Below are 21,417 nucleotides of genomic sequence, written 5' to 3' on the forward strand. Positions count from 1 at the left end.
TTCTCAATGCACTATGCAATGAATTGATTTATAAGAACAGTATTCAGTGCACCTCAGTACGTGCGACAATAATAAAGCAATTCTAATTGTAATTCCAAATCAGTACTTGGTGGGAATGCATATTTTTCCCACTAATCCAAAGCTATATACAAATAGATTAAAATTGTGCTATGCACTTTATTTTAGAATAGAGTCGCAAGAAGAAAAGCCACAAAGCCCTAAGTTTCAAAGTTTCCTGGGAGGCTCTTTTGTTTCTGCAATTTCAATTACACTGCTTTAGTGCATTCAACGTACATCATAGGTTTAACCAGTCAACCAAAGTTCCAAGTAATTATGAAACAGTAGAAATAATTGTGCTATTAATTAGGTGTATTTTTCTGAGAATTGTGAAAATAGCATTTTACAAATATCACAGCTTACCTCTTATAAGGGCAGTATTCAAGCCTGTGAATGGAAGTACTGAAGGAATCAATGAACCTAGTTCTCCTACACCTTACCCTTAGACTCAATGGGGTTTGCTAACCCACTCAGCTGGGTACTAACATTTCTGCTACGTTCACAAGCATGAATCAATAAATGGATGATAAACAGTGATGAATTGCAAGATCTGGGTTTGGGTAAAAAACCATATTATTAACTTAAGTTCATTTCAAGGTGCTATTTTGTGCAGAATCTCAAAGGAAATTACTGGGCATTCATGCACATGAACTTTGACAATCAAAGGGTAAATGTATCATTATCAATTATAAAACATAAAGAAAATGATTTCTATTTTTCAAATTTATTTCTTCATAAGGTATGGACCTTTCTGTGAATGCCAGCATTTATCGCCCATCCATAAATGCTTTGGAGTCACATCTAGTCCTGACTGCATTAAGAAGGCAGATTTCTTTCTCAGAAAGGCAATGGTGATCAGATGGGTTTTACAACTATCTACAAGGTTCAAAGTTCATGCTTAACCTTTTAAAATTATCAAATTATCTTTACTTAGTAAACATATGTACCCCTGTTATCAGGATGGGATCCAATTTGTAATTGGAACAGTAACCCAGGGCTCTGGCAGCTAGTCAAGTAGTTTAACTGCATCTGTACAGTTTGGTCATAATGACAAATTGACATCCATTACACAGACTACAAGTCTTTCACACATTACATGAGAAATATTGAATTTACAACTGTTTTCCAGGGCACAAAATGAAACAATCATTTTACCACCACTTTGTAGTTTACAGTTAGCAAATTGATATTTTTACAAAATCTAAGGCAGAACAACAGAAACAAATTTAACAAGTGAAGGAAGGATTCCTACCTGATGGATGAAAGGACACTTGGTTGCCAGGATGAGGGCCTGCGTCAAATGATAGCATTATTGCTACTTTCCGCACATCCCAAAGCTTTAGTATTCCATATGAGTCACAGGAAACTATTGTATCACCCTGCCAGGTAAACATAGAGGTGTTTGTTTTTGCAACAGGTAAAGCTACAAATAATATATCCCATCTTTGCTGACTTCCAAAACATTATACAAAATTAAAATAAGTTATGTATGTTATCCCAATAGCCTGAAGTCACAGCAGAGTTAATTCTCTGATGTTCAATGCAGGCCATAAAGCAAATTGAGGAAATGTAACTGAGCAGTTTTGTAAAATGTGGTGCAGACTTACTAATGCTTATCTGCATTAATGCAGGTCAATAATCACCTTCAGATATTTGTTACATATGTAATGCAACAGGTTGTTCATACCTATGTAACGGGGATGCTGCTAAAACAAGCTTTTTTATTGTACCTGTACCTTATCATATTTGTGCATTTGATAAAAACTCAACTTGACATATTTCATTTAAGCCACTCACATCCCTTACATCCTTCCCAATCTGCTTTTCTTGAAATTTCTTTCTTCTTGGTGTAAATTCTCCTTCTAGGTTTCCACATTAACTAATTCAACTTCACTATTGGTAAGCATATTCAGAATGAAAATATTACTCCTAAAATGTCTTACTAAATTTATTAATGACTCTATTATAATCATGGCATCTTTTTTTGGACTCTACATAAGAGGATTTCTAAGGGGACACAAAAGACTGCAGATGCTGGAACCAGAAGCAACAGTTCGCTGGAAGAATTCAGTAGGCCAAGAGGCATCTATGGGAAGACATTTTATCCAATGTCTTGGATCAAAATCCTGCCCAAATGAACGACAATTTCTGACCATGGGCCCTTATTCAGGGTTTCAATTCAAAACATCAACAATTCATTTCCTTCCCAATTGCTGCTTACCTGCTGAATCATTTTAATTGTTCATTGTACTGGATTTCTGAATCCTCAGTTAGGTTAGCCTTCCTGTTTCTAGTGAAAAGTTCTATAATTTGGTTTTGGGATTACTTATTCATTGATATATTTTCACAAGTAGAACATGTTCTAATCATTATTACAATCCTGCATTAAATCATGAAAAGTATTCACTGCAATCTCACAGGTAAAATATAAAATAAAAATTAAAAATATAACTGCAGAAGATGGAAATCTGAAATTCCATTACTGAGTTCAATTACCAAATATGTGTAAACAAGCAATGAACTTTATGGGAAGTAATGCAAGTTTATGCATTAAGATATCTCAGATCGGAGGGACCATTTATTAGATAACTCTGACTTTCCTGGCCACTTCTAGGCAAGGCCTTGGTAAATATTAGCACTGTACCAAAGATGAAATGAAGTTATGTAACCCATGATCTGGTTCACGAAGTCTAAATGCACCAAGGGAGAGGCTAAACATAAAGATTGGCCTTCTGATTTACCTCAGTGGAATGTGAAATGTGTAAAATGTTTTTTATTAACAAACTTACTAACTAGTAGTAAGTACGTTTGTTTCATTTACTTACTACTGGTCACTATTTATGATTAACCTGCATGTACAGCCAAATACATGGCTTGATTCAACAGGGCCAGCAGCTAGAATATATTGAAATTACAAAATAAATAAAAAGCACTTAGCCGAAACTTCCTGTACTGGCATTCTTCCTCCACAAAAGTAAACAAACAGCTCTAATTTTACTCACCCTATTCCCAAAGACTTCTATCCACTTTTTCATCTATCTATTTTAAAGGTTAACATCTTTATCAGAATCATTGGTAATAAGTTTCATAGCCTTTGTGCAATAGAGAGAAGCTGTTACTAGTGCCTTTCCATTCCCCAAGCTTTCATAATATTTGAATATTCTGCTTTTCTAACATATAAACATTTACTTTTCTCTATTCTTTCGGTACCCATTGCATATAACAAAACCCTGCTTGTGAAGAGATATGGTTGTTCAGCTATTGCTTCACAAAATGCTGATTCTCAGCTTAGAATTCTAGCCATCTACTATCATTTAAATCTTATGTACTGATCAGACTGGTCAGAAAGGGTAAAATCCTGCATCCTTGTGATGATCACTATGGGATTGGTTGCAACCTTTTAATAATTGAAATGCTTGGGATAGCATCAAATAGGAAATTTCATAGCTTGTAGCAAAGATACTTCACTGTTCTTGGTGCCTTAAATCTACGTTTAGCACACATTAGCAACAGTAGTGTGGAGGCTGAAATCCTGGAAGTGAGAGAGCTGTTTTTCTGATAAGTGCACTGTGGAGCTAACTATGGAAAATGTTACCCTAGGTTGGGTATTGTGCAATGAGTTAATAATCTTATGTCTTTAAGGAAAGGCACAACACAATAGACTTCTATTAAGATGCTAAGTGAAATAATTCAAAATTCAAAGTTCAAAGTAAATTTATCATCAAAGTATATATCTATCACCATATACAACACTGAAATTCTATTTTCTTGTGGGCATACTCAATAAATCTATTGAATAATAACCATAACAGAATCAATGAAAGACTGACCAACTTGTGCATTCAACTGAAGTATAGAAGACAACAAACTGTGCTAATACAAAAAGAAAGTAGTAATAAAGTAGTAATAGTAACAACAACAACAATAATAATAAGCAATTTATATTGAGACCATGAGATGAAGAGTCCTTGAAAGTGAGTCCATTAGTTGCAGGAACATTTCAATGATGGGATAAATGAAACTGAGTGAAGTTATCTCCATTGGTTCAAGAGCCTGATGGTTGAGGGGTGTTAACTGTTCCTGAACCTGGTGGTGTGAGTCCTGATGCTTCTGTACCTTCTTCCTGATGCCAGTAGCACGAGGAGAGCATGTCTTGGGTAGTGGTATTCCCTAACAATGGATGCTGCTTTCCTGTGGCAGCATTTTATGTAGATATGCTCAGTGGTGGTGATGGACTTTTTGTAGGTTTCTCCATTCAAAGGCATTAGTGATTCCATACCAGGCTGTAATGCAGCCAGTCAAAATACTCACCACTCCACATCTACAGAAGCTAGTCAAAGTTTTAGATGTCATGCCTAATCTCCACAAACTTCTAAGGAAGTAAAGACACTGCCGTGCTTTCTTTGTAATTGCATTTATGTGCTGGGCCCAGGACAGGTTCGCTTAAATATTAACACTGAGGAATTTGCAGTTGCTAATCCTCTCCCTGTCTGATCCTCCAATGAGGACTGGTACATGCACCTCTGGTTTCCTTCTTCGTTAAAAACTGTGGTACTATATTTAACAAAGTTATGAGGAGTGTTTCTTTAAAACACATGATGCTGGTAGGAAATATCTAACATTTAAGGAATAAATGCAACAACTATAATAGTTACACATATGTTTCTGGTGTGTGAAAAAAACACAAAAGGAAATTTGACCAAGGAGCTTAGGAGGATTAATGGTGCCTAACAGCGGCTCCCTTGCTTGCATCTTCGGGAATAACCCTATTTCTATCTTTAATATCTCTATTTTTCCCTTTCAGGGTTAATTTGAAGATCCTGACCCAGAGTTACATGATGATTACGGTTCTTTGGGGAAATGAGATCCACTCTCAGGGTTTCACTACTGGCCATTATTTGGCATGCCAAGAGCTCAGCCTAAGAGCTCAGCTTGCCCTGGGAGGACCCAGATCTTGTGGCTCTGGAGATGGGCAGATCGACGGTCGGTGTCTGGGCAGATTGGTGTGTCATGGGGGATGGAAGATCTAAGGCTGTTTGCTCAGAGACCTGAGGTCTTTGGGCACAGAGCTCTGAAAAAGCGACACAATGGACTTTTAACATCATAAACCAGTGAATTGTTTGTTATGTCTCCCTTCTTGCTGTGAAACGGAGACACCTCTTTCTCCCTTATTAGAGGGAGAGAGAGCCTGTGGTATGTCGAATATCAGGTGAACAAGTAGTCTTTGGAGTACTGCAAGTCTGTGTTTTTACTACAAGTCTGTGTGGAACACCTACGCTCGGCCCGCCAGAAAAAGCAGGCCACACATTTCTCCCAGTGGCCACACATTTTAATTCCACATCCCATTCCCATTCTGATATGTCTATCCATGGCCTCCTCTATTGTCAAAATGAATCCAAACTCAGGTTGGAAGAACAACACCTTATATACTGGCTGGGTAGCCTCCAACCTGATGGCATGAACATTGACTTCTCTAACTTCCGTTAATGCCCTTCCTCCCCATCTTACCCCATCCCTAACATATTTAGTTGTTTGCCTGTTCTCCATCTCCCTCTGGTGCTCCACCCCTCCTTTCTTTCTCCTGAGGCCTCCCATCCCATGATCCTCTTCCTTCTCCAGCTCTGTATCACTTTCGCCAATCAGCTTTCCAGCTCTTCGCTTCATCCCACTCCCTCTGGTCTACTTCTATCATTTCGCTTTTCCCCCTCCCCCTCTACTTTCAAATCTCTTACTATCTTTCCTTTCGGTTAGTCCTGACGAAGGGTCTCGGCCCGAAACGTCGACAGTGCTTCTCCCTATCGATGCTGCCTGGCCTGCTGTGTTCCACCAGCATTTTGTGTGTATTGCTGTTTGAATTTCCAGCATCTGCAGATTTCCTCGTGTTTGTGTCTTTGCTGTTACTTTGCTCAGACTTGAGTGCTTGGTGGCGGGTGCCGATGCTTTTTTTGCTGGTGGGGAGGGATTGTTGCTTTGCTGCTGCTTACACGTAGGAGGGGGGAGCTGGGAGAGCTTTGGGGTTCTAACATTTAACTGTCATTCATCCTTTGGGGCACTCCTCTGTTTTCATGGATGGTTGTGAAGAAAACGCATTTCAGGATGCATATTGTATATATTTCTCTGACATTAAATGTACCTTTGAAACCATAACTAAGAAATCTAAAGAAAGTCATATGGCAGAAAGAAGTAACATGACTGGAGTTTGGAGCAAAGGGAAATCAGACAAAAAAAATCACTGCTTTTTGAACACAAACACATGCAACTGATACTATTTCAAAACAGTTCATTCTAAGCATGGTGTAGTGTCTAATGGCCACACAAGTGCATGCGACTGACACTAGTTAGAAACTTCGGCAACAGTATCCTGTCCCAATTAAGCAGCATAGTGTTCCAAACAAGCCAAGCTTGTTAATATTAAAACAGCAAAGACACCAAGCAGGCTACTTTCTCGATAAGTTTTGATTCTTCAAGAGTTGTTGCAAATAAATGGCTGCCTCGATTAACTGATGGCCCAATTAACTGAAATCCGCTGTTCATCAAGTGTTCTTATAGTCCTTTCCATTAACTTGCATGTATGGCTTTGCAAAATGCATAACCTCATGCTGGTCTGGATTAAATTCCATCTGTCACTTGTCTACTTAACTTTCCAGCTGATGTATAGCCTGCTGTATCCATAGACTGCCATTTTTACTATCTACAACTTCATTAATTTTCATTTTGTCTGCTGACTTATTATTCAGACCAGCTATAGTCTCATCCAACCAAGTTATATGTATATTTTACAAACAAGAAAGGTTCCTGTGTGATACACCATTTGTTAAGATTTCCATTCAGAAATATCACTCATCAACCACTACTCACTGTGGTCCAACGTTCAGGCAATCCTGGATCCAGTTTGCCAACACATATTGGATCCCTCATGTCTTAATGCTCTGGATTAAATTACCATACAGAACCTTATACAAATCTTTATTAAAGTTCATGTAAACTACATGTATCCAGCTGCCTTCATCAGTTTTCTTATTTACTTCCGCAAAAAAATTAATCAGATTTGTATGGTGTGGAACTATACTGATACAAAACCATACTGACACATGCAATCAGCCCCTGCATTTTTTTAAATGAACATAACAGTTATCCCTCCAAATCTTTCCTAATGGTTTCACTGCCAAGAGTATAAAGCTCACTGGATTGTAGTTTCAAGAGGATAGGTGGGGAGAGGGTGGGACCATTCCAGGATAATGGGGTTGGGGAACCTTTGCCTGGATGTAATGGACGTGAGTGAGGCCCTTAATGAGTACTTTATCTCAATATTTACCAAAGAGAAGGATGTGAAGGATAGAGAGATGCTGAGATTATTAATATGCTGGGGCATTTTGAAATAAGGGAGAAGGTAGTGTTAGGTCTTTTAAAGAGCATTAAGGTGGATGAATTCTCAGAGCCTATTGGGATATACCCCAGCTTACTGAGAGAGGCAAGTGAAGAGCTTGCTGGGGCCTTGACTAATATCATCACATCCTTTTCAGCCAGAGGCAAGGTCCTGGAGGACTCGTCAGCAGCTAATATCGTTCCACTGTTCAAGAAGGGAACCAGGGATAATCTTGGAAACTGTAGACCGATGAATCTCATGTCAGTGGTGGGGAAGTTATTGGATGGAATTATTAGGGATAGGATTGATGAGCATCTGGAAAACCATGGCTTAATTAGGGAGAGCCAGCATGGCTTTGTGCAAGATAACTCACGTCTAACCAACTTGATGGAGTTTTTTGCCAAGGTGATGAGGGTGATCGATAAAAGTAGAGATTTGAATGTTGTCTACATGGATTTCAGTAACGCATTTGAAACATCTCTCCAGAAGATTAAGCATGTGATCCCAGGGGAATTGGCAAATTTGGATTCAGAACTGGATTGCCCATAGAAGACACAAGGGTGGTGGTTGAAGGGACTTATTCTTATTCCACAGTAATCCGTATGGTCCCAATATTGTCTGCTGTTTCTGATGTACGTAAATGACCTGGATTAAAATATAGATGGGGGGGGAGATTAGTAAGTTTGCAGATGATATAAAGATTGGTGATGTATGAACAGTGCAGATGACCGGCAAAGAATACAACAGAAACAGATCAGTTGCAGATAAGGCATATGGAGTTTATCCCAGCCAAATGTGAAGTGCTGCATATTGGTAGGTCAAATGTAAAGACACAGCACACTGTTAAGGGCAAGAGCTTTAAAAGTGTTGATGAGCAGGGCTACACAGGTTGATAGGGTGGTTAAAAATGCATATAGCATGCTTACCTTTAGTAGTTGAGCCACTGAGTTCAAAGATCAGGAAGTTGCAGCTTTGTAAAACTATAGTTAGGCTGCATTTGGACTATTGCAAACATTTCTAGTTGCCCCATTATAGGAAGCATGTCAAGGCTTCAGAGAAAGTGTAGAAGAGGTTTATCAGGATGCTGCCTGAATTAGAGGGCAAAAGACATTGGACAAACTTAGGTTGATTTCCCTGGAGTGACAGAGGCTGAACGGAGATCTGATAGAGGTTTATAAGATTGTGAGAGGCATACAAAGAGTAGACAGACAATACTTTTTCCCCAGGTTGAAATGTTGATTACCAAAGGACATTCAATTAAGGTGAGAGGAGGCAATTTTAAAGGAGATGTGAGGGGCAAGTTTTATTTTTTACACAGAGGTTGGTAGGTGTCTGGAATGCATTACCTGGGGTAGTGGTAGAGGCATATACAGTATGTTAGGGACTTTTAAGAGATGTTTAGATGGGTATATAAATGTGAGGAGGATGATGGAATTATGGACAATGTGTAGGTAGAAGAGATCAGTTTAGTTAGGCATTTGATGACTAATTGCTTTGGCACAACATTGTGGGCTGAAGGATCTGTTCCTGTGCTGTTCTGTTCCAATGTATAATGCTCTATGTTCTAATTCCCAAGGCCCTTTTTGAATTATGAAACCTCATTAGTTTTCCTTCAGGCTTCTGCAACCTCATGTGTTGGCTAATGAAAATGCAAAAGAGCCCCAGCAACCTCTTCCTTTGCCTACTTCAGCATCCTTGGATAGATCCCATCAGGCCGTGGATATTTATCAATCCTATTAACCTTACTGTGTGCCAATATTCCTATGGTCCTTTCTGATACTGACATGCTCCAGAATATCAGCCTTTGCCATCTCTTCATACTCTAGCTCCATGCCTTTCTCCCTGGTGAAAATTATTCCTTTAGGACCTCATTCATATCCACATGTAGATTACTCCTTTTGGTCTGTGAGGCAACCTACTCCTTCCTTAGCTTCTGTCTTGCTTCTAATGTACACAAAATACTTTAGAGTTTCCTTTATCTTACTTAACTTTGCCATGGACAATCTCAAAAGTTGCAAAAAGAGGAGGGTTGGGCATGGAGCTAGTGATCTCATCCTGTAACGACCCAGAACTGCAGATACGCTGACAGAAGCTCCAAGGGCCCCACCCCTGGGAGAGGAGAGATCTCTGCCATGAAAGCGTAACAGGATGGTCTACACCTGGGGACAATTTGAGAGAGGCTAGCCCAGAACAGAGGATTCTGTTGGGCTGTTCTAGGCAGCCCAAGCTCCAGTAGGGGTGGTATGTTTAACAGATACTTTATCTTACTGGCTAAGGTCATTGCATGGTCCCTTTTCATTCTCCTACTTTCTTTCTTGTTCTCTTCTATATTCTCTATATCCTTCAAAGGACTTGTTCGATATTGATTTCCTATAGCTGACATACTCTTTTTTTCTTTTTGCTGATCAGACCTTAGTTTACTTTACAGAGACACACTGACTCTGAAATATTACTATCTTACTTTTGAAAGCCTCAGTTATCAGATGTTTTCCCCCAAGCAGCTGCTCCCAATACTCATCCACCAGGTCCTGTCATTCGCTATTGAAATTTGCTTTCTCGAGGAGCAACCTGGTGTTTTTCCATGACTACTTTGATGTTTACTGAACTTGTTCATCATTCCCAGATGGTTCTTGAATTTATTTTAATACCAGTGCTTCACAGGTGAGCTGAGAATGTGGATCAGCCTATGAGGATGATATTATGATATCATATTACATATGATGGGCACCATGGTAGTGTAGTGGTCAATGCAACGCTATAACAGCTTGGGACGTTTTGGTACTTGGAGTTCGATTCCGGCACCAATCTGGAAGAAGATTCTGTATGTCATCCCCGTGTGGGTTTTCCCCAGGAACTCCAGTTTCCTCTCACAGTCCAAAGACGTAAATCAGTAGGTTAATAGGTCAATGTAAATTGTCCCTTGATTTGATTAGGGTTAATCAGTGTTGTGGGGGTGCAGGGGTGGTGTGGCTTGAAGGACTGAAAGGGCCTAATTCCATGTTGTATTGCTAAATAGGTAATAAACAAACAAATAAATAAATAATGTTGCAGTCATGGAAATGTGATTGAGGAAAGGGGAGGTCAGCTTAATATCATGGAATACAAATGTTTTAGTCCCTCAGCTTATCCATTGTACCTTTTCGGAACCTTGTATTAAAATAAATACAATTAAACCCTACCAACCCTCTTATGCTTCCCTGCTTGCCTTGTTGGCTCCTCTTGTTATGCATTAATGAATATTTTGACCCTTACGGGTTGCTGTCAACCTTCTCAGTGTGTTACATACTAAACGTATTGTGAGAGGGCACTCTGGGTGGATGAATTCCAAGTAAAATAAACAGCTGCACGTTTGTCCCTCACCTCTCTGCCTCTCGTGTGTGTTATTCATGGCCACCCAGCTACCCAGTACCACAAACATAGCAACTGGTGATGAAGTGACAGGTCCTCACATGATATTTATTGTCTTATTCCCTTCAGCCAGAAAAGTCCACGTGCAATTCCGGAAGAGTACCGCTGTGTAATATGGGTGAGCGAAAAGAAATGGCTGCAGGAAGCATGGTGGCTGAAGAATCCAAGGGGAGTGAAGAATGGGTAATTTTAATAAAATAAATAAGGGTGTGAGAGAGAGAGAGAGAGTGAGAGAGAGAGAGAGAGATAGGACTAGTTAGCTTCTATGGAATGTGATTGTGTTTGAAAATGGTGATAATAATTGGAAGAATGGGGCAGTATGACAAAATAACAGAGCAATGGAGTTCGTATACTGAAAGATTTGAATTTTTTTGCACTGGTAAACCAAATTTCAAATGATATTTGTGGGCTCCAGCTTTTTTGACTATGATGGGTGCAGCCACTTTTAATTTATTATGCAGTCCAGTGCAACCTGCTAAGCCTGCTGATAAACCTTATGGGGACATAATTAACATCTTAAAGAACCACTATTCACCTAAACCTTTGATTATTGCTGAGAGGTTTAGATTTCATAAAAGGAATGAAAAGCAAGGGAAGTCTATTTCAAAGTTTGTGGTGCTGAAGCAATTGCCTGAACACTGAGTTTGGACAGTCACTGAATGACACATTAGGTGATCGATGCATATCTGGTCTGCCATTGAAGCAATTCAGAAATGTTTGCTTACGGAGAACAGACTATCATTACCGAGGCAATTGAAATTAGTACATCTATGGAGATGGCAGCTAAAGACGCACAGCTATTAAGCACATCTTCCCAAGCTCAAGAAGTTTCTACTGACATTAAGAATAAGACACCTATGGGCAATCAACATTACCGTTGTGGCAAAACTGGGCACTCAGCAAAAGAATGCTGGTATAAAGATTTAGATTGTCGAAACTGTGACAAAAAGGAACACATTGAATGCACAAGGAAAAGTAAAAAGACACTGTCAAAAACACCGTAATAAAGAAAAATGACTTTTGGAAAAACAAAACGAAGCATGTGAACAAGAGGAGCATACTGAAGACAGACTGAGTGACTCTGACTCTGTGGTTGAAGAAGCCTTGTATGTTTTATCTATTTCAAGACACAAAGACAGCTACTGGGAGACCCTGCAGTTGGATGGGGCTACAATGACGATGTAGGTGGATGTGGGTGTTGCAGTATAGCTGATGCCAAAGAGTTTACAAGGAGAAATTACAACATCTCATTCTAGAAGGGGCATGGAACACTTTAAAGTCTTACACTGGTGAGGTTAAAAAAGAAAGGATTCAGTGCTTTCTCAGTGTATATGATGAATAAACTCTTCTCAGGCATCCAGCTAGGTACTAGTATCGATTTTAACCAATGTTTTGATGACAAATTCTTCCACCTTCATCAGGAATGATGTCTAAACATGTGTAGTCAGATGGTATATATGTCCCATCGTCCATTCCACCTGAACGGGTAGTCCTCATCCAATTGGCTTTCTGTTGTCCCACCTTGTTTACAATCAAGTTCCAGTTCTTACTTAGAGCAAGCTCTTATCTTTATTAAAGCACTTTTTTCTCCAGTTTTTCTCTAGTTCTCTGGTGGGGTTGTTCCAATGAGGGGAGAAGTACATGTCATAGAGGAGAATAGAAAGAGAAAGAAACTTCCACTGCATATTGTTAAAAGTAGTTATTGTTATGTTTTGTAACACCAAAACATAAAAACTAATTGAAAGTAAAACAATAGGAGTCAGGAAATAACTCATGTATGTTCAGTTTGACTTTAAGCAAGATATGCATTTATAACATGGTGGTGTGATAACAAATGCATCATACACTTGTGTGTGTGTATATATATATATATATATATATATATATATACAGTATACTATTTAAGAAATGACTGTATAGGCATCTATAGCATAGTAAATTTTAAATTGCCCCATTCAGGCCTAAAGATTGAATTGCTTTCTTACTCCGGTGGGATAACGGCTTTCCTGACCAAGGGTGTCATCCTGCTTGGCAGGCGACTTGTGGCTGTGAAATAATGTCCGGTTCTGGGCCCTCCTAAGTGGTGGCTGTAGCTGCCTCTGGGTCTGCAGCAAGTGGTTTTCTGGCAGCTCTGGACACCTTTCTGTTGAATGTGTTGGCATCCCAAACAGAGTATAGCAAGCTTCTCTGGACAAGGTGGATCATACTGTGTGAGTACAGTGTCTGTTGTTACCATTTCCTTTACCTTTTGGAAAGCTATCTCACAATGCTTTCCTCCAGAACGGTTTCCAAAAGTATCCTCCATCCTGGGCAGAGGTTGTTCATCTACTTTCAGTTCTGTATTGAGGGTGAACTTAAAATTGTCACAGACCCTGATAGACACATTCTTCTTGGCTATTGGGACCACTGGTATTGCCTATGGACTTAGAAACATGGAAATATAGAAAACTTACGGCACAATACAGGCCCCTCGGCCCACAATGCTGTGCTGAGCATGTACTTATTTCAGAAATTACCTAGGGTTACCCATAGCCCTCTATTTTTCTAAGCTCCATGTGCTGATCCAGGAAAAACACCCTATCATATCCACCTCCACCATTGCCGCTGGCAACCCATTCCGCGCACTCACCACTATTTGCGTAAAAAACTTACCCCAACATCTCCTCTGTACCTACTTCCAAGCACCTTAAAACTGTGTCCTCTCATGCTAGCCATTTCAGCCCTGGGAAAAAGCCTCTGACTATCCACACAATCATGCCTCTCATCATCTTATACACCTCTATCAGGTCACCTCTCATCCTCCGTCACTCCAAGGAGCAAAGGCAGAGTTCATTCAACCTATTCTCATAAGGCATGCTCCACAATCCAGGCAACATCTTTGTATATCTCCTCTGCACCCTTTCTATGGTTTCCACATCCTTCCTGTAGTGAGGTGACCAGAACTGAGCACAGTACTCCAAGTAGGGTCTGACCAGGGTCCTATACAGCTGTAACATTACCTCTCTGCTCTTGAACTCAGTCCCACAGTTGATGAAAGTCTGTTTAAAACTTTCTCATCACTGTTATGTTTTGTAACTCCAAAACATAAGATTAATGGAAAGAAAAACAAAGGAGCTGAGAGATAACTTGTGTACATTTGTTCTTACGTTAGAGGAGTGCACACATATCATGTGGTAGTGTGATGACGAACACCCATTCACGTACTTTTACATACAACCCATAAAGAATTATTTAAACAAATTATGCTTAAACAAATGACACATTTACAATATTACTCAAATATTATTGAAATACTAAATACACAACATTTATGCAGTGGTTCTGGGTCACCTGTTGGAGGAGCATCTCAAATTGAACTGGCACAAAATGCACTTGATTGGTGGAAGCACTCTTCAACAAGAGGTATTGAGGAAAAACACAGAAGTATTCAATGGAGAACTGGGTAGGATGAAAGGAATCACTGTAAATTGGCTGCTAAGCCCAACCCAGCACCCGTATGCCTGAAGGCAAGACCAGCCCTCAAACCAAAGGTAGAGGCTGAATTAGAAAGGCTGGTCCAGAGTAAGGTTTTGGAACCAGTGTGTGTAAGTAGTTGGACAGCTCCAATGGTTCCTGTCCTAAAAAGGGATGTGTCTTTAAGGCTTGGTGGTGATTTCAAGGTCACCCTTAACCTAGTTGTTATGACTTTCTTCCCCTCTTTGATGACTTTTTGCAGGATTGTCTGGAGGACAGCCATTTAGCAGGATTGACTTGTGTCAAGTGCACTTGCAGGTGCATGTAGAGCCAGAGTGACAGGAACTATTGTTCAGAGTGACACTCAAAGGAATGTTCAGGTACTAAAGGCTTCCATTTGGCACTTTTTCAGTGAGCAATGGATCAGATTGTGAGCGGGTTGCCAGGTGCAATGCTATTTGGATGATTTACTCATTACTGGGAAAAATGAGCATGAGCACCTACAAAACCTGGATGCTATGCTTTGAATTTTCGATTGAATATTTGGGGCATGTGATTAACAATTCAGGGCACCAAAGGTGAAGGCAATTGTGAAGTTTCCATTACCGTGGAATGCAACTCAATTAAGATCTTTCTTGGGACTACTAACATACTATGCAAAGTTTGTTCCTAATCTAGCTGGCATGCTGAAACCACTTCATTAGCTTTTAAATAAATCAACACACTGGACAGCTTGCTGTGAAGAGGCTTTTGAAAAGGCCAGAACAGTTTTGTCACAATCTGAAGTAGTCACACACTTCAACCTACAGTTGGCTTGTGATGCATCACCCTATGGTGTCGGGGCAGATATCTCACACATCATGCCATTGTGTGAAGAACGTCTAATCACTTTCAGATCAAGGGCATTAGCCCTTTGGTCCTCTTCGGTCGACAATTTGCACTACTACAAGATCATTGCTGCCTTGACATCAATTTCTGGTCCACGAGCGGGCTAGTCAAATGCAATGTTGGGCTTTGTTACATCTGCACATCAGTACAATATTAAATATAGAAGGTCTGAGCACCATTCGAATGCTGCTGGACTATCCAGACTTCTCAGCTGTTAATGCTCTAGTGCCATCTCAGAAAGAGATCTTTTACTTCAAGGAAGTACCAGCAGCTCTGATAACTGCAGCACAAGTCCAGAAGCACCCATGTACTGACCCTGTTCTATCTAAAGTGGTAGACATGGTAACTCAGGAATGGAAAGGAGAGCTAACCATTGAACTAGAGGCTCGACGGAAGGTGCTCACAGTCCAAGCAGGATGTTTAGTATGTTGTCATTTCTCCACCATTAAGAAAGCAAGTGCTTGACAGCTATTTCTGGTGGCCAGGACTAGATGTAACCATTGAAGTGAAGGCCAAAGCATGTTCCCATTGTCAGCGAGTGAGAAATGTTCCTCAATTTACTCCTTTCCATCCATGCAAATGGCCTGAAGAACCATGTGCAGGTGATTTTGGAGGACCTGTAGAAGGCCACATGTTCTTAGTCATAGTGGATACACACAGCAATTAGCCTGAGGTTGCCATCATGAAGACCACTACAACTGAAAAATGCAATGAGGAGCTATGTTCCATCTTTAGCTGTTTTGGGCTTCCTCAACAGCTTATAAGTGACAATGGCCCACAACTCCTGTCTGGAGAGTTCAAGGCATATATGGAAGCAAACAGTATTCAGCACATCAACTCAGTACTACATAATCCAACCATTAACGGCCTTGCTGAATAATTTGTACATACAATGAAACAAGCCTGCAACACTTCAGTGGGAAGTGGATCCCTCAACCAGTGTCTTAGCACTATTTTGCTCACATACTGCAACAAACTTTATGCCACCATCAAAATGGCTCCAGCCACTGTAGGGAAGAAAAACAGTTTTGCGCCTAGCTTGACTTGGTGAGACCAAAACACAAAATTGATTGTGCTAAATGAACAGAAAACGCAAGCAGAGAGATGCACCAAAGTGAAGTACAGAAGTTTCACAGCAGAAGAGAGAGTACTTGCCTGGAACCACATTTTTGGAACAAAGTGGATGCCTGTGACACTGGTGGCACACCCTGATTATGTGTCATAGACATCGAAAATAGTAACCACAGCACCTGGACAAGGCATGTTGATCAGCTATTTCCAATTTCTGAGGCTACAAAAAATGAACACAAACTGACCAATCCAGATCTACCTGTAGAAATGGGACAGGATTCTGAAACAATGACCCAGAACCTTCATTAAGATCCCTCATCACTTGTGCTTTCTGAGATGCCCTTTACTGACAATGCAGTGCCCAAGCCAAGATCCACACATACAGCACCAAGAGATAAAATGAATTTCGTGTCATCCCCAGGTCATTAGTGCCCTCACAGGAACAGATGAACTCCATACAGATTGAATCTCTAGTTTAGTGACCAATTCTCGTATGGGACAAAATAATCCCTGGGGTTATGTTTGGGAATAGCAGCCTACCCTCTTTCCTTAGTTTAGAAAAAAAAGTATTTTTACTGTTGGCTGAATTTGAGGATCATTCCATTGAATGTTAATAGATTAGCAGAAGGTTTGTGTTTTGTGAAGAGGGAGAATCCTTTAAAATAAGGGTATATTTTGACCCTTATGGCTTGCTGTCAAGCTTCTCTGTGTGTTACATACTGAATGTAGTGTGAGAGGGCATTCTGGATACAAGTAAAATAAATAGCTGCACATTTGTTCCTCATCTCTCTGTCTCTCATGTGTGTTGTTCATGCCCACTCAGCTTCCCATTACCACAAACGTAACACCCCTCATTAGACTGCTTATATTTTCTACAAATGAGTCAGTCTCCACACCCACTGCACTGTCATTCTGAGTCCTACCTCTTTGCCTCACTAATTTAAAAGCTCTTGAGTGCACTAGAAACTTTCCTGCAAGGATATAGGTCCCCTTCCAGTTCAATGAACTGACACACATCTGATTCAAAGCAGGATACAAACAAAATGCATGCAGTGACTTCATTATCAATTTTTCAGTGGTGGTTACTGCTGTAGAGCATACCCTGGGGCATGAATTTGCAAGTAGCTAGATCTATTCAATCTAATGTGTTGAAATCAAGTTTTTAAATGAGAGCAGAGCATTGCCTACAATCAGTCATAGAAGTCACTGCAAGAGTTTTTGATATTCTGAAGAAAGAAAGGTGATTGAAAAATCAAATGGATTTTCAACTATGACTCTATGACTGATGAGATAGAGAGAGGTCCTCCATCTGCGGGAGCTCAGGAATTCCTTCAGCTACACAGTCAATTAGCAATGAAAAACAAACACAAAACAAGAAAAGGACTATGTCAGAACTGAATACCCAAGGACAAAGATGCAAATACATGATTGTTAAATGATCCCACATGCAGTCAAAATCAGCAAAGTTCTAACCAAAAACAAGGGAAAATCCACAGATGTTGGAAATCCAAGCAATACACACAAAATGCTGGAGGAACTCAGCAGGCCAGGCAGCATCAATGGAAAAAGTACAGTTGATGTTTCGGGCCGAAATCCTTTGGTAGGACTGATCAAGTCAAAGGTCTAATCAAATTTCATCCTGAACATTTGAAATTTGGGTCTCATCCATGGCTCCATTCTATAACACTCCATCACTCCTGTGACACCAATCTCTATTAATCATGACTTCTACTTTATACTTATGTGCCAAATCATTTCCTTGCACAGTTACCATTTTCAAAGTTTGCACCCTCAGCATCTACACTTTGCCTGTTATTTAATTGTGGCAAAGACATTGCACAAACTCATTGAAAGACATTCAGATATACTGTACAATTCCCTCTTACTTCCAGAAGACTTGCACCCAATCACTTCAAAAATAGCATGCTAATGAGGGAAAAGCCTGATTCTTAAGTCTATCCCTGCAGAAAGGAATACTAGCAATTATTGGAGTGGGCTATTGGAATCCATGGCCATCAATGCAGATCATTGACAAATGATCTGCAGAATTAAAAATATTCACCTCTTCTCATACTTTATGCTCCTACCCCACGAACCATAACCAGACCATTGTATAACCATTATCCTTTTTATTTTTTAAGTGATTAAGAAGTCCACCTGGCAGGTGCTAGATGAAGATATGGTGTATGAAGGTAAAGTTATCAGTCATTAATTTGACAGTTGCGGCTAACTGCTCTGATACATTCTGCTGTTTTGCGGAAAAAAGCTTGGAATTTCATGATTTTCATGTTTTGTGTCACTCAACACGAGCAGCCTGCTGCCAGGACAGTGAGAAAAGATGACCAAGGTACCTATTCTTTGGAGGGTATTGCACAGTTCTGCTTTAAAGGAGTTGGAGGGGCGAGCAACTGAAAATACCTAAAGTATTCACCTTGAGTTAATCACACATTTTCGAATCTGCCTGAAAGTTTGCATGCCATATGAAGCAAGGAGCACAACAGCATCAAACATAAAACGTAGAACACTGTAGCAAAGAGGTATTTTGGCCCATGGTGCAGTGCTGACCTGTCAAAACTAAACTAAAATCAATCTAATCCCTCCCTTCTACATAGTCCTCCATTTTTCTACCATTCATGTACTTATCTAAAAGTTTCTTAAATGCCTGTGATGTATCTGCCTCTACCTCCACCTCTGGTACACTCATTCTCTCTGCATAAAAAAGCACATCTGACGTCTTCCCTGTACTTTCCAACAATCACCTTAAATTTATGCCCTCTGCTGTTAGCCACTTCCTCCCACATTTTATATTGTTTTTTGTTGAGCATATTCCCATACTGGGTACTGAAGGGATGGCTAGCTCCATTTCGTGATTTGTGGATCAAACCATCATGCAGCTCAGATTGCCAATGGCTGTGGTAGATGCAGATTAACTGAATGCCATAGTGAAAACTGCCCAGATTCTTGTAGTTTGGCTCTGGACATCAGCTTATGAAGCCGCTGATTAGAATTAAATTGAGTGAGTCAACCTCTCCTTTGACAGATGATTACTTCAAGTGCTGTGGAGCAACAACAGGAAGAGGCAATGTTTTTACAGATCATAAGCTGGTTGTTCTCTCTCAATGCAACAGCCCTCATGAACTTATCGTTACCTCTGATGTTGCTTATCAGCCAGCACATATTGAAACAATTAATGATGATAGTAGACATGCTTTCCAAGCTCATATACAGTTGTAGGACAATTTGCTTCCTCCTCAAATGTAAGTTGGCAGCATTTCATCAGCCATGCTTCTAGCATCGTGTGAAAACTTTAAGTCAAATAAATGCTTGTGAAGGAAGGTACAGAGGGAGTGTAGTTATTAGGTACTTGTTGTTTTGACTTGTTTAGTTTAATGAATGTAAAATGTCTGGTGAGTTTATCAGAAAAGGTAAAGTAACCATACCTTAGAGTCATAAAGCAATACAGCATGGATACAGGCTCTTTGGTCCAAGCAGTCCACACTGACCATGTAGTCACCCACTACACCCGCATATTCTGTGTTCAGCCCAATTTGTTCTAAGCTCTGCAATGGGTAGTTAAAACTGCCTAACATGACAGTCTAACTAGATCATGCCTTCCTTGCTTATGGACTATTTGTCCCACTCCCATCAGGGAAGACGCAATGCACCATCCACACCAGGATTATTAGATTCAAAAAGTTATTTCCCTCAAGCTATCAGGCTGATCAACACGTCCACCCATTAAACCACCCCACTCACCCCTACATACACATCACCTAGCATCACTTTATGTACATACAGTCTATGTATTTTGCAGGCACTTGGACATTGTAATTGCTTTTATATTTATATTTTTTGTGCTCTTTATGCATATTATGTTTTCTAATGTTGCGTCAGATCTGGAATAACAATCATTTTGTTCTACTTAGGTGCTCATGTACCGAAGAATGATCATAAGCAATCTAGAATCTTGAACAAGACTATATTGTACCTGCCTCAACCACTTCTTCTGACAGTTAATTCCATACACTCACCATCCTCTGCATGAGCAAACTGCTCATCATTTGTTTTTTAAATCTTTCTCCTCTCACCCTAAACCTATGTCCCCTAGCTTTGGATCCCTTATCCTGGGGGAATGATTGTTGCTATCACAGATCTATGTCTGCCATAATGTTATACACTTCTGTAAGGTTGTCCTCCATTCTCTGAATTAAGGCCTAGCCTGGCCAGCTCTCCCTATAATTCTGGCCCTGTAGTCCTGATAATATGCTCATAAATCTTTTCTGCACTAATCCTTCCTGTAACTGTACACAATAATTCACTGTGGTCTCAGCCGTGATTTAGCCAATTACGCCATTATGTCCCAACTCATATACTCAGTGTCCTGATTCATGAGGGCCAGCCTGCTAAACAGCTTTTCACTTCCCTGATTATCTTTGGTACCACTGTCAATCAACTCTGCACATCTACTCCCTCTGTTCTATTACATTCCTTAGTGCCCTACCATTCACAGTACAAGTTCTATGTTGTGTGGCTTTCCAAATACATTACCTTACACTTACCCATATTGAAATCCATGGCCCATTCCTCAGCTCCCTTTCCTAACTGATCGAGATATCCCTGTAAACTACGATAACCTTCTTCACCATCAACAACAGCTCCTAATTTTGTGTCATCTGCAATCTTGCATTTACATCCATATTATTTATATAAATAATGAATATTGTATCTAAATGTGCCTTGAGGCACACCAGTAATCACCACCATTCCAGTTATATTCCTCAGGTTCTGTGGGCTACGTATGTCTATGGAAGACTTCAAGCTCCACCCTTCCCCAAAGTCACCTTGTCTTTTCTTTCCTCCCTCCCTCCCCCCTCCACATGCCCTGTAGGGGCTAGTAAAGGCTGAGCGTACATGATCAGCATGCTATGGAGGAAGCAGAACTAGATGTTATGCTGCAGATAAATCTTCATTCTGAAAGTCAATCTCCTTTTCTGCCATTTCTGATAGATTGTCATATTCTACCGGCCTTCACTTCCTTTCTATTGAGTACTTGCGTCTAAGTGATAGCCATCAATACACTTATTACTGCCTGAAGCAAATAATGGGCTAATGCATCTAGTGAATGAGAACTTAATCGAGTCAAAACATTTCTTGAAGAGTTTGGTAAATAGTAA

The 21,417-nt window shown here is 40.1% G+C and overlaps 1 protein-coding gene across 3 annotated transcripts in view; it reads right to left on the bottom strand.

The window, feature by feature from the left end:
- The window catches only part of LOC132392864 (sperm-associated antigen 16 protein), a 777,809-nt gene that overhangs the window by 205,153 nt on the left and 551,239 nt on the right, over window positions 1-21,417 (bottom strand). For all 3 annotated transcript variants that reach the window (XM_059967355.1, XM_059967357.1, XM_059967356.1), the window contains exon 15: window positions 1,310-1,436. In XM_059967355.1, coding sequence (XP_059823338.1) covers window positions 1,310-1,436 — 127 coding nt within the window. The remainder of the gene's footprint in view (window positions 1-1,309; window positions 1,437-21,417) is intronic.

Source organism: Hypanus sabinus, chromosome 4 (genome assembly GCF_030144855.1).
Source record: "Hypanus sabinus isolate sHypSab1 chromosome 4, sHypSab1.hap1, whole genome shotgun sequence".
Lineage (NCBI taxonomy): Eukaryota > Metazoa > Chordata > Chondrichthyes > Myliobatiformes > Dasyatidae > Hypanus > Hypanus sabinus.